Source organism: Gopherus evgoodei, chromosome 6 (genome assembly GCF_007399415.2).
Source record: "Gopherus evgoodei ecotype Sinaloan lineage chromosome 6, rGopEvg1_v1.p, whole genome shotgun sequence".
NCBI lineage: Eukaryota > Metazoa > Chordata > Testudines > Testudinidae > Gopherus > Gopherus evgoodei.
The window spans coordinates 106,144,072-106,161,773 of NC_044327.1; the positions used below are offsets into that span (position 1 = coordinate 106,144,072).

Sequence of the window (17,702 nt, forward strand, 5' to 3'; positions counted from 1 at the left end):
ATACAGTCATTATGCAATACTATCCAGTAAGTATGCTGTATGTCAAATTTTATAGAAAAGCTACTTTAGATTTTATTTATTTTTATTCGGAGTTTAATAAAAACTTTTTCATATTCCTCCACCAGTCAAGTCCAACTATCATATCGACCTGTACAGAATTGAAGAGGGGAAACCTTTATAGCAAACTTCAGAAATAATTTGAATCTATATTTTAAGTGTTCAGACATGGTTTTTGGTCATTTGTAGATTAAGGGAATGAAAGGACAAGTAATGCGAGCAGAGATTCTGCAGACTGGCCTTCGGGAATTACTGAACGCGCTTTTTTCTAATCCTGTGGACAACAATTTGATTTGTGCAGTAAAGTTACTGAAGGTAGGAAGAGTTCAGTATTCAGTGTTTTCTTACAATATACTTTTAAAAGAAACTGCTACTTTTTGTAAATGTAAATGTTCATGAAATGTTGCAGGTTTTGTCATAATATAACCAGATTGCCCTGCTGTATGAAAGTAAGTACTTGACCAACACTGCCTTCTTGTGTGAAAATATAAGTTCTCTGAGATTAACACCAAGTTATATTAAAGAAAATTGCTAGTTCATTATTATTGCTTTCATATTTTCATGTTAAAATAGCTCCTTAAAGTGATAGTTCTCTCTGAGATAACGAGAGAAAACATTGACTGCAAGGAATGCAATATGGCAGTTGCTATAGTTTCTGCTGGTAAACTGCAGATTATTATAATACAATTTTTTATGTGTAGCCATAACAAATGCAAATATGTTGGTGTTTCAAAACATTTGAAAAGCATTTGCTCCTTTTGCACACAGAACTCTTCTTGGGGTCTGGAAAACTTACTCAGGGCTTGTTTACATGAACAGCGCTGCTGCAGCACAGCTGCACCACTTAGTGAAGACATTGCTTACTCCTTTCTCCCATCCATGTGGGTATCCCGAGAGGCAGTAGCTATGTCGAAAGGAGAAGCCCTCCTGTCAGTATAGTGCTGTCTGCAGTGAGGGTTAGGTTGGTATAACTTCATTGCTTAGGGGGGTGGATTTTTTCTGAGTGATGTAGCTATACTGACATAAGTTGATAGTGTAGACCAGGTTTTTAACCCATGGATCGGGACCCAACATTGGGTCTCCAGAATATTTCAAAAGATTGCATGGCAGCTCCTGTCCCAAGGGGATGGCTGGGCTTGTCTACCTATTACAGGCACTGCAACCTCTGGGGTCCCAGAACACCTCAGGTTTGGCCTAGTTATCATGAAGACGGAAGTCTGGGTATGCCAAATTTGAGTGGCACTGCAACCCAATGAGCCTGGTCACAACTCCTCACACAAATTTGGTCCAGTCAAGGAGGCAGGGCCAAACTGGAGTGGTGCTGCAACCCCGGAAGTTGCAATGCCTGGAGCAGAGTGCCAAGCCCAGCCAGCAGCACAGCACAAGAGCTGCGGGAGTAATCGCTGTTGGGTGAGTGCAGAGCAGGATTAAGCTGAAACCACCCCAGGGCCTCCACCACCACATTGCGTTTCTGAAATTTTATTGAGGGCTGGTTAGGGGAGGCTGTGCCTCCCCAAACAGCCAGGCTTGGGCCAGCTCCTGCCCCCATCCCAACCCTCCTGCTTCTCGCCCCCTGATGGTGCCCCTGGGACTCCTGCCCCATCCAGCCTCCCCCTGTTCCCTGACAGCCCCAACAGAACCCCTGCCTCATCCACACACACCCCCACTCCCTGTCCCCTGACAACCCCCAGAACCCCATCCCCTGACTGCCCCTCACCACCCAATCACTTTCCTGACTGCCCCCAGGATCCTGCTACCATTCAACCCCCCTGCTGCCTGGCCTCTGACTGCCCTGACCCCTAGCCACACCCCCGCCCCTGACACCACCCCCTCCCAAACTCCGCTGCCCTCTATCCAACCCCCCCCGCTCTGTGCCCCCTTAGCATGCTGCCTGAAGCACCGGTGGCTGTTGGCTCCACAGCCTCTCTGCCCAGAGCACCAGGACAGGCAGCTGTGCTGCCCGGTTGGAGTCAGCCCCTCCACCGCGCAGCACAGAGCACTGGGTCAGGCCACGGCTCTGCAACTGCACTGCCTGGTAGGAGCTCACAGCCCTGCCACCCAGAGCATTGCACTGGTGGCACAGTGAGCTGAGGCTGCAGGGGAGGGGGAACAGCACGGAGGGGCCGGGGCTAGCCTCCCAGGCCAAAAGTTCAGGGGCCGGGTAGCAGGGTCCCGCAGGCTGGATGTGGCCCTTGGACCGTAGTTTGCCAACCTCTGATTTAGTGCTTCATGACAGGACATAAACATTTACAAATGAGTCCTGAGCCCAAAAAGGTTGAGAACTGCTGGTGTAGACCAAGTCTCAAAGTTAGCCTCACAGTTAAATACAAGATTAAACAGATTGTTTAGCATAAGTAGTTAACATTTGAAGGGAATATTCAAGGCAGAATGGCCCATTCGTACCCCCTTCAGTCCTGGGGAGGAAGAAAGCAGCTGGGTGGTTGGTAATGGGTTATCGATTGTTGTAATAAGCCATAAATCCAGTGTCTCTATTCAGTCCATGATTTTTGGTGTCTAGCAAAGTTATGAATTTAAGCTCCTACCTATCATCCACTTCAAAGGAGACCTACAACCCACAACACTTTCAAAAGATGAGACTAGGAGCTTACATTCAAAACTTTGCTATACACTAAAATCATGAACTAAATAGAAACACTGGATTTATGGCTTATTACAACAATCTATAGCCTGCTAACACTCTCTCCCCCTGCCCAGTTGCTGCTTCTCCCTCCTGCTTCCCTTCCTACCCTATGTCTGGAGGGGTGTTAGCAGGCCACTTCGCCTTGTATGGTCCTTTTTAAAAATGTCTTAACTACTTATGCTAAATCTGTTCCATCTTGTATTTGGCTATGACTATTGATCTATACTACAGAGTTAATTGGATGTAAGGCAGCTTATTTTGACCTAACTCTGTAAGCGCCTATACTGAAATGCAGCTCCCTCCCATGTAACTTGCCCACTACACCAACTTAACTCCACCTTTACGAGAGGCATAGTGCTTATGTCAATGTAGTTAGGTCGATGCAGCGTCAGTGTAGACACTCTAAGCAGACAGAAGAGAGCTCTCCCATTGGCTTAATAACACCACCTCCATGAGAAGCCCTCTCCTGCCAAGATAGCACTGGATTTTTCCCACCCCTGGGCAACATAGTTATGCCAAAATAAGGTGTGTAGTATAGACCTTGCGTAAGTTTCCCAAACATGAAGAGCTCTTTGTAAGCTCAAAAGCTTGTCTCTCTAATCAACAGAAGTTGGTCCAATAAAATATATTCTCACCCACCTGTCTCCCTCTCATATCCTGAGACTGACATGGCTACAACAACACTGCACAGAACAGTTGGAAATTTTGGCAGATAAGTAAAGGAGCAATTAGTTGGGGAGTGGTTGGTTGTTTTTTTTTGGTTGGTTGGTTGATTGGTTGTTTTAAAATGTAAAATTCATTTGCATTGTTTGAGTCTGCATATAACTTTTGCAATTCATTGAGAATCTAAGTAGTTCATCTTTAACTATTGCAATTTAAGAAAAATTCACTTTTCTCTTGGGATGATGTCTAGTTACAGCAATGGTTGTAACATCACAAGTATAATTGGTGTTGGAGAACAGGACATCATGATGTTGTTCTGAGAACTGCTTCTATGATATCATCTAGGGTTTTTACAGCTAGAAATAAGCCAAAAACAGCCTCTACTTCAAATAAATAAAATTCAAATTTGGATATGTAAGTTTAGGTTTCTGAAATCATATTTAGGCATTTAATTAAGCAGCCTGATATTCACAAGTGCTGGGCTCCCTATGGCTTACTTATGAGCTGACTGGGTGCTGCAGATGCTCAGCGCTCTGAAAAGTCACTTTCTTTAGGTACTAAATCTAGGCTTTTATATCTTCATTTAAATGTCCAAGCTTGGAATTTCTTAAAATATCTACATTAGAACTAATATAAATTAAAAATGTGGAGCTCTTTTAGGAAGGTTTGTTTATGTCTGCAGCATCAAGATTTGGGGGTGGAGTTGAGCTTATTTTCAAAAAGTAAGTGAGGGGGTTTAGGCAAGTCTTATATAGGCAAGCTACATAAGACTTATATAGCTTCTTTTTGCATTTTACACTTCATTGTGTCTTTCAAACAGCATTTAATCTGTTTTACATAGATTTGTGGTTGAATATTTACTACACCTGATGAAAGATCCTGAGTAGTTCATGAAGTCTGTGTAGAAATATATGAATGGCCTTTTCCATTAAGGTAATACAAATAACTCTCTGGCTTCCAGTGACCATGGATATCTGCCCTCAGTTACAAGTTAAAACTACTAATCAAATATTTGATTGTAGTTGGCTTAACAAAATACAGTAGACTTGATATTTTTTTTGTTTGTTTGTTGAAGTCATCAGGACAAACATGCATTTCAAAATTATTCATCTAAAACGGTGGTACCAGCAGAATCGTTCTATATTAAAAGAAGTTTTGCTATCTTTTGTTAATTGGGTATTATATGGGATTTAACTTGGCAACAATTAAGTGGCATTTTCTAACTACAGAAAATATAGCACTGTAACTTAAAAAATATTTTACTTTGTATATAGTAACTATAATCTCAAAGGATCCCAAAACAGTTTAACATATATAAAATATGAGAGAGCACCAGTGAAATATAGCAACTCTGAGACTGTAGGTCATCAACCAGCTAGTGTGCAGTACACAGTATTGGAGGCAGGGGAAATTTTGACAAGGACCACAGGCAAATCCTGGCTCTTCTGAGGCCTTGGCTACACTGGCTCTTTACAGTGCTGCAACTTTCTTGCTCAGGGGTGTGAGAAAAACACCCCCCCCCCGAGCGCTGCAAGATACAGTGATGTAAAGCGCCAGTGTAAACAGTGCCGCAGCGCTGGGAGTGCGGCTCCCAGTGCTGCAAGCTAATCCCCATGAGGAGGTGGAGTACCTGCAGCGCCGAGAGAGCTCTCTGCCAGCACTGGCACTGCAACCACACTCACACTTCAAAGTGCTGCTGCGGCAGCTCTCCCGCGGCAGCGCTTTGAAGTTTCGAGTGTAGCCATACCTTGAGAGTGCCAAGATATTGTTAATCCCTGCACAGAGCAGTCAAGATGGCCTTGATTTTTTTTTTTTTTTTTTTTATGCTGTCAACAGTAAGGTGCATTGTACTCAATTTAGATTCCTGAGAGTGAAGAAGGGCCAGATTAATCTGGTTGGAATTGAAGTCTGTTTGTTTAGTCTAGCTTTATACATGATAGACCAACATTAGTAATTGCCATAAAATGCATCAATCAGAAGTTCTATAGGAAAAAATAGATGTATTACGTTTTAGTAATAAGGGTTGAAATCTTTCAGGTATAGAATTTCAAATGAGTCAAAAGTAAAAATTTCAGGTAAGGGCTAATCATACTGCTTTCTTCTGTCATATCTGTAGCCATATTGGTCTTTTGTGATTCATGGAAGTTCTAACCTTGCATACAAACTGTGTTCTTTTTCTCTTTAATTTCAGATATTGTGAAAAAGCCTTTTGTTTTTTAAATATGGAATTTGGGAATTTAGTACCAGTTTGTTTAGCTTTTTGTTATAAATCTAAATATTACATTTATTGCAGAATTTAATTTTGAGATAACATTGAAGTTTATCTTTCTCATGGTATTTTGGCCTAATTGCAAGACCTATGAGGTAATGCCTACACTAAGTACTTTACTTTAGGAAGAGCTCCTTATTTCCCAATGATATGTGGGCTTTTGGGCAAACCCAGTGATATATCCCTCTTTTGAAGGGAAATAATTATCATAAAAATAGTAAAATAGAAAAGTCCTTGTTACTTGAAAAATACCTTCAGGTTGTGTGCACACGTTTAAAGAGTGAACCTTATGTGAATGCTTTAAAGCCTTGTGAGGTTATTGAAGAGTTATTTTCAAATTGTGGTTAGTTGTAAAGTCCTGAAGATAACATAAATGGCAATAGGGCTGTTCATTCAACTTCTAAGTAGCATTAACGAGTGGAAACTTCCAGAAACCAAAGGCCAGCTGTTTTGATGAACTGCCAACTCAATTTAATGAGAATTCATCAACTTATACAGTCTGTAATGTTATGAAATCAAAGACCTCTAGAAAATCAAGGTTAGCTTTTCCTTTAGGGTAGTCAAAGAATGCGTCTACGCTTGTCACAGAATTCCATGAACTGTAACTTTGCTTTTTAAGATTTTATGTAGTGTACTTACATGCTTTTTGTATTAATAAAATATGCTTTTTTTCTGTTCTTTTCTTTAGTTGACCGGGTCAGTTTTGGAAGATGCATGGAAAGAAAAAGGAAAGACTGATATGGATGAAATGGTTCAGAGAATTGAAAATGTTGTCCTGGATGCAAACTGCAGCAGGTGCGGAAAAAAAATTAGTTGATCATTAATTCTTCACTGCTTTTCCTTACTCATGTGTGGGGTGTTCCTACTTCTTCTTCAGAGCTGTATGTGAATTTGAATACAGTAGAAATAGTAAGTGTGTCAATGTGCAGAATGCATTCTTTTCAGAGTTATAGTAACCTTAATGGTCTTTGTTCTTATGGGGCATGAGGTAATATACTTTATGCTAGAACATTCCCATACAAAAAATCCTGTTTCTAAAGAATTAGGAAATTTTGTACATGTATAAATCAGATATTTTAAGCAATTAATAAAGATTTTAAGCTTAGGTGTTAAAATACCTTCTCAGTGCTATACTTCTATAGTGGACATTATAATTATTGCATTTGTTGAAGAAACTTTGTCAGTTAAGGTATTTCTTGATTTTGTTCACAATTTACCACCTTGCAGACTTATATAATCCATACACAATGGTTGGTTACTATAGAATACCATGAATATTATATATTTTACTGCTAATTTATCTCTTCATTATATTCATTAATTTGAACCAACAACACTTTCAAAATGAAGTACTGTGCAGAAGAGTTAAGATTAGATTTCTAAGATGACATGTTGGATGCTATAACTATAAGTGGCAAAACTGTTCCTGCTAGAGTATCTTGCATAGAACATGTTGATTAAAGACATTGTGAGGGAGATTGACTTCACTAATATGAGGGTTTATTGACTTTATTCAGTGTCACTGATCATCCCCAATGATTATTGTGCCTCCACAGTACATCCTCTGTCTCTTATGGATCTGATTAGAGGTTGGAGAAACAATGGAGGAGTGGCTAGGTAAATGGCACTCTACTACTTTCAGCTTCTGGACTCCTACATAGAAATCTAGGCAGGAGTTTATTCCATCCCTCTGAGTCCTTCCATGGCTGCTGTTACACAGCCATATTGGGATCCAGACAATTACAGCAGGTCTCCTGTCAGAGGGAGGAAGGCCAGTGGATCAGTAGTTGTCCCTGCAGGAGCCTTGTTGCTCCTCAGTAGCACCTGTGGCAGGTATTACACCTGAGAGCTTCTGGCTTTGCATGGAAGGAGATTGATTTTTATGGATCCCCAAGATCTTTGGGAATAGGAGGACCTACAGCCTCCAAAAGCCATGGTAACCAAAGCCTCTCTCACCAGAGGAAAAAGTCAAAGATAAATTCAGATAAGTGAATATTGTTGAGTTTTCATCCCTCCCCCCCCCCCAGCTTTTTTATGCAGGCTTTTCAGTGGGAGGGGTAATAATTAGTGAAATTGTCATCTTGATATAAAATCAGAGATGGCAATGCTGACATGAAAAAGAATGTTACAGACTCTGCTTGATTCAATCTTGCTGCAGGTTTGATATTTTACTGGACATGGAAGCACTGTCTATTGCATATCATCTTTTCAATTATCTTTTTAACTATGAGAGGAAAAATCAAATCCCTGAGCCTTGTGCCTTCTGTAGATCTAGTTGAGAGAAAGTATTATAAAATCATCTCCCTGCATCCAGACCCTGATGGGGAAAGAGAATTTATCCAAAATAAATCCTGGAACAAAACAAATCTGAAAGATTTATTGTCTTCAAAGTGTAACTTTTTATAAAGAAAACCATGTCCTCCAATTACCCAGTACTGTGACCTCCTGAACATAATTGGATTGTTTTGTTCTGTTGCACCAACTTTAGCCACTTTACAGAAATCAAAAGCCTTTGTAGTATCTTGGATTTTGCTTACTGTTAACACTCAACTTTAAATAATTTGTGAGTTGTTACTTTTCATGATTTTATCATGCTATATGCTTATCAATAATTTTATTTTTTTTAGAACAAGTGAGCTTGGAAATCTGACATTTTTAATTTTTTTCTGTCTTTGCACACATTTCATTGCCATTGATTAAACTACAATATCTTCCTTCACAAAAATAGGTAAGGGAAAAAATGGACTATAAGCAATACTTTCAGCTATAAGTCCAAGATGATGATGATTGAGTTAAACAACTAAAGTTTTTTTTGGGAAAGATTCCTCAAACCTAGACAGTCATACAGTAGACATCTGGGAAATCTTCATCTTACTTATAAGAGGTGTAATGGGAACATGATGATGATGATGATGATGACTGTTCTTGTATTGCGTTATCATATATTTCTATAACGCCTCTGGTGTCTAGGGCGGTGACAAAGCTCCTCTACTCCTGTGTGTTTCTGGCAAGTCTTTAAATGGTTCCCTAGCTGTGCCCCAGGTTTTCCAGGTTGGCTTCCACAGCTCTTCACCATGTTGTTTTCAGGCGGCCTCGTTTTCGCTTGCCTTCAGGTGTCCATCTTATTGCTACTCTGGTGATGGAATCAGTTTCCATTCGAAGCACATGACCATTCAGTCTCCAGTGCCTCCTGGCAGTGATTGGTGCTCAGATCCTCTTGGCTGCACTATGTCAATAGATCTTGATTTTGAGATTATTCTGAGCCAAAAGATACGGAGGATTTTTATGAGGCAGATTGTATGGAATGAGGACAGTTTGGACATGTCATACTTTCCCATTCCCCAAGCACACTACCGCCTCTAATTTTATAAATAGTTGCTTATAAATGTAATAGTTTTTTGTTGTTTGTTTTGTATTGCACTGATTCTAAGTGGATGTGTTAGCTAAAATAGGGCGAGAACTTGCCATTTGTAATTGTATTGTGCAACACATAAGTGAGTAAAGATGTAAAACATCATTTGAATGTATTAATATTATGTATACTGTTTAGTCATACATAAGTGGAAGATGTAATATCCTGGGGGGCTATATTTAACATTTCAATATGATTCTCTTGCATATGTGTTTCCCGTAATTGATTACGTTATACAATCAGAATTACTTCACTACATCCATGGTAAGAAACTAGCTCACATATGTGTTCATTCAAAATCAATTGTGGTGGCAACATAGCTGGATTTCCTAAAACCATTTTACTGTAGATTTGTTTAGTAACTACTAGGGTTTTGATATCTTACTGGTTTAACAACTGTTTCTCTTCCTCCTACCTTTATCTATAAATATGTGTGAAGCATGCTCTTTAAATTATTTTAAGGGGCTTTGACTTAAATAGTAGCATATGCAGTGTTAGAGGCGTTGGATTGTAAAGAATCTTGGGTTTTTTTGTTTTTTGTTTCTTTTTTTACATTTTAATACAAAGTACTTAACCAATCGTTGGTGCTTTTTGTCTATTTACAGAGATGTAAAACAGATGCTACTGAAACTAGTAGAACTACGCTCAAGTAACTGGGGTAGAGTTCATGTAACCTCAACATATAGGGAAGCAACACCTGAAAATGACCCCAACTATTTTATGGTATGAATATACTCAGAAACTTCAAATGTTCAAGTTGATGTATATTCATAAAGAAATGCATAGAAATTTTGTTAACCTTGATAGATGTTCTGGAAGTAGTAAAGGCAAAGAATGATTATCCTGTTTATATTAAATATGTGTATAATTTACTGTGACATTTCAATTTTAGAATGAACCAACATTTTACACCTCTGAGGGTGTTCCTTTCACTGCAGCAGACCCAGGTATGTCTCCAGCTTAGTATAGCTATATTTTTCTTAGGAAAATGACTGTTTAGGAGGCCCTATCCAAATAGGCACGAAGTATAAACGATTTTTAAATAATGGAAATTAATGCAGATTCAATGACAAATAGTGTGAAGACGGTAACACAAACAAGTGATTGAATCCTTCCAGTGTGCCCACAGACGGGGACCAGAGAAAAAGCAAAGCGCTTCTTACATCACTCCCTCTCTAAGGGGGGATAGCTGGCTCATCCTGCTTTGTTGTTTTCCTGTTTTCTAGCTAATGGAGAAGGAATAAAAACATCTTGTATTTTATGTGCACTCCTTATTCTTCTCTCCTGTGACATGATCTGTTATCATTTGGGAGAATTTTACCCTGAAAAGAGCTGAACTAGGTCAAAAGAGCCCATTAGGCTTGGGCAGATATGACTTAGTCTCTGAAAGAGATATGAGCCAATTTGGGGGTGGGAGAGGGTGTTATAGATTGTAGTGATAAGCCATAAATCCACTGTCTGTTTAATCCATGGTTTTTAGAGTCTGGTGCTACAAACCAGGACACACCAACTCAAAGCAGCACCAGACCCTGCCAGAACAATAGATGCAAAACCTGCAGACATATCACTACTGCTGCAATGATTAACACCCTCCATAACACCCCTTTCTTGATCCATGAGACACACATGCCTATCACATGTGGTCTACTGCACTAAATGCCCTAATAGCCACTATTTGGGTGAAACCAGACAGTCGTTATGCTCTTGAATGAACTCTCACAAGAAAATGAAAAGACGAAAAACACCCTATCACCTGTGCGTGAACACTTCTTCTTTTTTTTTTTCTTTTTTTCTTTTTTCAACAAAGGGATCACTATTTCAATCCTCCTCATCAAAGGAAACTTGCAGAACACTTACAAAAATTAGCTTAAATTCATAATTTTTCTAGACATTTTAAAAATCATGGACAGTATAGAGACTGAATTTATGGCTTATTGCAACAATCTATAACCCACTAACAACCCCTCAGTTGCTTCCCCCCTCCCTTCCTTTCCTCCCTATGACTAGAGGGGTGCTAATGGGCCACTTCATCTTGAATGGTCCCTTGAAATATGTGTCAGCTATGCTAAACAGTCTGTTCCATCTTGTATTTAGCTATGGCATTCTGAGTATATTTCCCGGGCCTGAAGAAGAGCTCTGTGTAAGCTCGAAAACATATCCATCTCATCAAGAGAAGTAGGTCCAGTGAAAGATACTACCTCATCCACCTTGCTATAGCAGTGAAGGTCCCAGGATATTAATGACAACACTGCATGCAACATTGAAATTAGACAGGAAGATCACTTCCCTGTGTTATACATATCTCGTTGTTTATAGAGTCTAATAAAAAGGCCATCTTCATACTGCATCATTGGGTGCTGGACAGTGGCATAGCCAGAAGGGAAGAAGGGGAACGGGGGAAAAAAAAAGGAGCCACTTGCTGCGGTGCTTTTACTGAAGGGGCAGTGCTCTGGGTCTTTGGTGGCACCTCAGCGGCGTGACCTTCACTCGCTCCGCAGGTCTTCGGTGGCATTTCGGCAATGACGCTTCAGTGCCACCGAAGACACCTGAAGCGAGTGAAGGTCCCGTTGCCGAAGACCCGGAACGCCGCCCCATCAGTAAAAGTGCCACAGCGAGTGGCACCTTTTTTATTTTTTCCCCATTCCTGAGTGAGTAAAATTAAAGCACCGCTTGTGCTTGGTGGGGGAGCAGCTGCTCCTCCATTCCCCCCCCCCCCACCTATGCTTCTGGTTCTGGACTAATCTTACTCTATTTTAAATTATTTTCTAATTTTGCAAGACCTCTGAGAAACAATCGTATGTTAAAAGTAGACTATGTATAAACTTAAAATTTTTTTTCTTTTCTAGATTATCAAGAGAAATATCAAGAGTTGCTTGACAGAGAGGATTTCTTTCCAGATTATGAGGAAAACGGAACAGACTTATCAGGGGCTGGAGATCCGTATGTTTTGTTTTAGTCTACTTTTGCTCAAAAATATCTATACGTTGCATTTCAGTTTTTTTGTTTAAATTTTTATTAATTTTTTTCATAAAGAAGCGCAATGAAAAGTTCAAAAAGGTACATGCCTCACAGCTTGGATATGTTTCCAAATATCACATGCTTCGTGGGATCTCTAAAAGATATTTATGTAATTTGTCAAAGCCGCAAGACCAGACAATACTACGTAGACATAACATGTTTGGGTTGGGGTAACAGTAATAAAATAGGAGAAGACATGCATGAATAGAGAGGAGAGAGAAGGATGAGGTGAGGAGGGGTAGGTGGAATGGAGGTCTGGCATTGTTTGAGCCATCCAAGAACTAATTTTACAAAAAAATAGAGTATAGTCTTATGCCCAGAATAGAGCGTTGCAGTTTTGAGAGCACAGGTGCTACACAAAATACAAAGCATTGTATTGAGGGTTATGGTGGTAAACAGTGGAGAGTGCTAAACATCTAAGTTGGGAAATCAGTATTTATTTCCACAGCAGTGTAACCTTGGCTGCATTGTGTGAACTACATATAATTAATTAAACACTAAAAACTATAGAACATTAATGTTCCAAAGTGAACCACTCAAAAGTTATGAAATGCCATAATTAGTTTCCTGTGCAACCTTAATTTGGTCTCCTTCTATGTCTGCATTATGATCGTCTTTAATTACATCACCCTATTTTATTTTTTCCTCACAGAACCACTGCCTCATTCAGTGCACAGGCTGAACAACATGAACTAAATTAGCTACCATTCAGTATTTCATTTTATCCTCATAGCCGCATGCCTTATTAACTGCATACTGTTCAAATTATGCTCTACATACAGAATTACCAACTTCCTCATTGGCTTTTGTACAGTGCTTATGACTATAATATCTGAATGCTTCACAAAGATATGTCTTCACATCACTCCTGTGAGTTGTTGTATTGGTATTATCCCTATTTTAGAGATGGAGAACTGAGGCATAGAAAGACTAAGATCAGAAGTGTCCACTAACTTTTGGGTGCCTAGTATGAGATGCCTAGGCCTGATTTCTCCCTCTTTCTCCCCCCTTTTCTCTCCCCCCCACCCCGCAGCCTGAGTATTTAGCATGATATAGTACTTCACTTGTTCAGAGCACAGCTCCCATTGACGTCAGTTTCAGCTTTGAGTTCTTGGCACTTCTACAAAACAAACCCCACAGTCTCAGGTCAGAAACCCAGAAAATGAGGAACACACAGTTAGTGGCCATTTGTGAAAAATCTGGTTTAAGTGACTTGTCCAGCTTCACATAGGAACTCTGTAGTAGGGGCAGAGAGAGAATCTAATTCTCCAAGGCAGCATTCAAATGCCTTAATAGGGAGACAGACTATCCTTTGTCTTCCTGCAGTCCGTTGCCTCAGTCAGTACACACCTTTAAGCTTCTGCAATGAATGAGGTGAGAGACACCTTAGAGGCGCAGTAGCCCCCATCAGTAGACAGCCTTGATTCAGTCCCAGAGCACAATCTAGCCTGTACACTGAAAGAGACAAGGGTCATGTGGAAAAAAGAGTATGTGATCATGTAATTGTTAGACTATCATAATAGAGACAAATAAGGCAACTGAATTAAGGTTGCAATCTTTCATATGTCAGCAAATTGGAGACCAGTTTGAGATGGACAAACTTCTATACATTTTTTTTTTCTGAATACGGTTGTTTAATTAGTATTTGTTTGGGGAAATGGTGGGTGTTTGAGAAAGATAATGTCAATGGATAATGGTCAAACTCCTCTTGTACTGTACTACAAGTTGGGCTGCAGTTCTGTATCACAGCTGGCTTTGGTTTCTGTAACACTTGGACACTAAATTCTGTGGTAAACTTCAGGTAAATTTTAAAAATAGAAGCTTTTTATTGAATTTAACCTGAAAAGGAATAATCAGTGCAATATCCCTTGAATTTATTTTAACCCTGAATTTCACGGTATCACTACACTTTCAGTTTTCTACAAATGTTAATGACAGTGCGTAACTACACTGTTGCTGGGGGCTTTTTCCACTCATGAGATAACAGTTGAGGCTTTTGGGAACACAGGGATGTGTGGGAGTAGGGTTTGGTTGTTAGTCTCGGTGCTTCCTTTCTAGAAAAAAGGGATACATCCCAGTACTTAACAGCAACCAGCCACTCCACTGCCCTCACAGCAGTAACCACTACTGAATGAAACTGATAGACATGGACACTTGCTGGAAGTTTTTATTACAATGAGAAGCAGTGAAATAATCAAGTCTTGACTCTGTCATCAGGTTTCAGGGCTTCACCCACTGATTTCAATGATTTTCACCTGTCTCAAATACATTGTTGCAGACTCTGCATTGGGGAGACATTGCATTCCTTTCAATTCAGTTTGCATTTTAAAGGATTTTTCACAACCCAAAAGGCTAGAAGTGACAGCTTAAACCAAGGATCGGCAACCTCTGGCATGCAGCTCTCCAGGGTAAGCACCCTGGCGGGCCAGGCCAGTTTATCTGCCAAGTCAGCAGGTTCGGCTGACCACTGCTCCTGCTGGCCGTGGTTCGCTGTCCCAGCCCAATGGGGCCGGGAAGTGGCACGGGTGAGGGATGTGCTGGCCGCGGCTTCCCGCCGCCCCCGTTGGCCTGGGACAGCGAACTGTGGCCAGTGGGAGCCGTGGTCGGCTGAACCTGCTGATGCGGCAAGTAAACTGGGCCAGCCCACCAGGGTGCTTACCCTGGCAAGACGCATGCCAGAGGTTGCCGACCCCTGGCTTAAACCCTGATTCTGCATTGAGAACTGCAGTGGCAAATTGCTGGTGCTTCACTGAGGCCCGCTGACCTCAGTGGGGCTCTAAAGGTATGTTTACATAGCAAAGAAAAACCTATGCCTGGCCTGTGCCACCCGATTCAGGCTCATGGGGCTCGGGCTGCGAGCTGTTCATTTCTGTATAGGCTTCCGGGCTCAGGCTGGAGCTTGGTCTCTAGGACCTGAAGGGTGGGAGAAACCTAGAGCTTGGTCTCCACCCCGAGCCCAGAAGTCTGCATAGCAATGAAATAGCCTTGTGAGCCCGTGTCGGCGGGCAGCAACCAGGCACAGGTTTTTCTTTGCTGTGTAGATATACCCTTAATGGGTGCATAGCTCCACCTGCATGGTTTGCGTTGCAGGACCAGGGTCTTAAATTATACTGAACAATTTTGCATTAGTAGTTGATTTAAGTAGCAAATTTTTGAAGCTGTGGAATCTGAGTACACAGGACCTAATAATCCACTTTCTAGACTCCTAATGGGACAAATTAATTTGTCATGGTATATGAATAAAAATTGGATACAGTATTTGAGCTGGGAAGTTGACAGAATGTGTCATTTTCTTATGCATATAGATCAGCAAGTATGCATTACTGAATTCGTGCAGGAAAGTTGTTTTGGGTCATGAATGTAGTAATAATCATTCTGTAATTCAAAGGTTTTTGTCAAGCTTATTTATAAGAAAGCTATAAAACAAATAAAAATGGCTTATTGGGTGGTTACTTGTAAAATAAATACTAGTGTTGGAGTTGCACTGTTTAAATACTCAAAGGTCCTGAAATGACAAATATAAAGTTGTAATCATAGTATTTGGTCCAATGCAAAGGCCATTGGAGAATGCAGGCTTTTTTTTTTTTCCCAAGAGGCTTTATGCCAGAGCCTGTAACCATATGACTTTATGATGTGTCACCACTGAATCTCATAAACTGAACAGACATGTCAAATCTCCAAGGATATCCTAGATATGGCAGGAAATAGTTTTGGTTATACAGTATGTGTCACTATCCACTTTGTTACCAAACATTGTCCCAACATGGCAGTGTATTGTCTGTGACCTTGACTTTTTTACCCTTAGAGTTGTGGTATATTGACGATTATTTATGAAAAGATGTTTTTCTCCAAAGAATACCTTGCAATTTAATCTGTTTTCTGTTTCTCTGTATACTTTTTTTCTTAAAAGAAAACTGTACAAATATAGTGTACCAGTATGATTGTGGGTTTTTTTGTTTTTTTAATTTTTGTTGCAGGTACTTTGATGACATCGATGATGAGATGGATCCAGAAATTGAAGAAGCATATGAAAAATTCTGCTTAGAATCGGAACGTAAGAGAAAACAGTGAGATGTTATGCACAATATTAGCTTAATAAAGCAGTTTAGGTATGATTAGTAAACGGAAAACCAAGAGAACTTGTCACATGTATACCAAATTAAGGTTGTTGAGTTTCTCTGAGTATTAAAGTTATGCAATTTCCATTTTGTTAAACTGAATCTGCCAAAAATTGTAAACTTATGCCCTGTAACTTAAAATGTTGTGTATATATCATAGTTTATTTTATGTACAGTTAAATGAACAATGTTTTGGCTGCAATAAAATTGTTATGAAAAGTATCACATGGAAATAAAATTTTACTAACTCGGAACTGTCCCATTAAATGCTAAATTTCTCTTGGAAGAAATGAAAACCTTGAGTTAAAAATAAATTGCTCACTTATTTTAGTATACACTAGGATTGCCTCACCCTTTTTATGATACAGGAGTTTTCTGGTATTACATATTTTTAGGTTAGGAAACTCAACTACAGATGGGTAGATTTTTTTTTTTTTTTAAATGTGTATCACAATCATGAAAAAAGCTAGTTGTTGTTTTCCCAACGTGTGTGGTGGTATTTGGGGTTCTTTTCTGGAATAAACATTTTTAATATGCGACATCATTAATACGCAAGCACTGCTTTGGAAGCCAGGTGCTTTAAGAACACTTGTCTATTTACAAGCAGAAGCTTCTGCTAAATATTTTGCATTCTTCTACAAGAAAACATTAATCTAACTAGGTTTTAGCCCAGGCTTTACAACGTGTGCAGCTTTGAATCTATGTATTCTTGAATGTGATAACATGATTAACATGTCTACCCTTCTGAGAGAGCCCCAGGACACTCCTTAGTCCTCTAATTTATGCAATTGATTGTGTTGATTCCATAGTTTGGTTTGTGTCAATTTTTACATTTCAGATGTATTAACAAATTCTGAAGTCAACTGCTGCTTGTCTCATCTAATTTTTGTAGTTTTTCTGAAATACCCAAAGACAATTCTTCTTATTGCCTATAATTCAGTTGTAGTGGTTCATGCTATTTGGTATTGGATAGATGAAGTAGAACCCATTACCAAACTCAAAATGCATATGTTTCCAACTTCCCAAGAAGTAAGTAAAATAGCTGATGTGAAGAAAACACATGTTGTAAATATGCATGTAAATAGTTCTGTTAATATTGCACTGTAATACATTTGGTACAATAATTTGTGCGTCAGCTAATACCATTAGCATTGACTACATTTTCTTGCTGTTTATTTGTTTAGCATATTAGTTCAGAGTAAGTTTTGAAAAATAAAACTGAGCTAGCTTTGTTTCCTTTGGAATATTTTCATTATGCTTTTCTTTTCCTAGTTTCAAAAAAAAAAATTGATTAGAATTTTTTGTTTCCCCAGTTTATTTTAAGTGTCAGTGTACTCAGTGCCTAATACTGAATCAACTTAATATCTCGTATTCAAGCATTTAACAAATTATACTTGCAAGAAGGCAGCAAATTAACATTTTTTTATTACACAACTGCATTGAGAATTTTTTTCTGTAGTACAGATTTGAAAAGCAAATTCATAAAAGGACAATACATATATACAGATACAATGTTTGCATTTA

The 17,702-nt window shown here is 39.5% G+C and overlaps 1 protein-coding gene across 1 annotated transcript in view; it reads left to right on the forward strand.

The window, feature by feature from the left end:
• PAIP1 (poly(A) binding protein interacting protein 1) overlaps nucleotides 1–17,422 on the forward strand; it is a 37,556-nt gene extending 20,134 nt beyond the window's left edge. Inside the window, exons 6-11 of the mRNA XM_030566372.1 lie at nucleotides 247–372; nucleotides 6,319–6,425; nucleotides 9,648–9,765; nucleotides 9,935–9,989; nucleotides 11,889–11,982; nucleotides 16,038–17,422. Coding sequence (XP_030422232.1) covers nucleotides 247–372; nucleotides 6,319–6,425; nucleotides 9,648–9,765; nucleotides 9,935–9,989; nucleotides 11,889–11,982; nucleotides 16,038–16,131 — 594 coding nt within the window. The 3' untranslated portion in view covers nucleotides 16,132–17,422. The remainder of the gene's footprint in view (nucleotides 1–246; nucleotides 373–6,318; nucleotides 6,426–9,647; nucleotides 9,766–9,934; nucleotides 9,990–11,888; nucleotides 11,983–16,037) is intronic.
• Nucleotides 17,423–17,702: the final 280 nt, after the last annotated feature.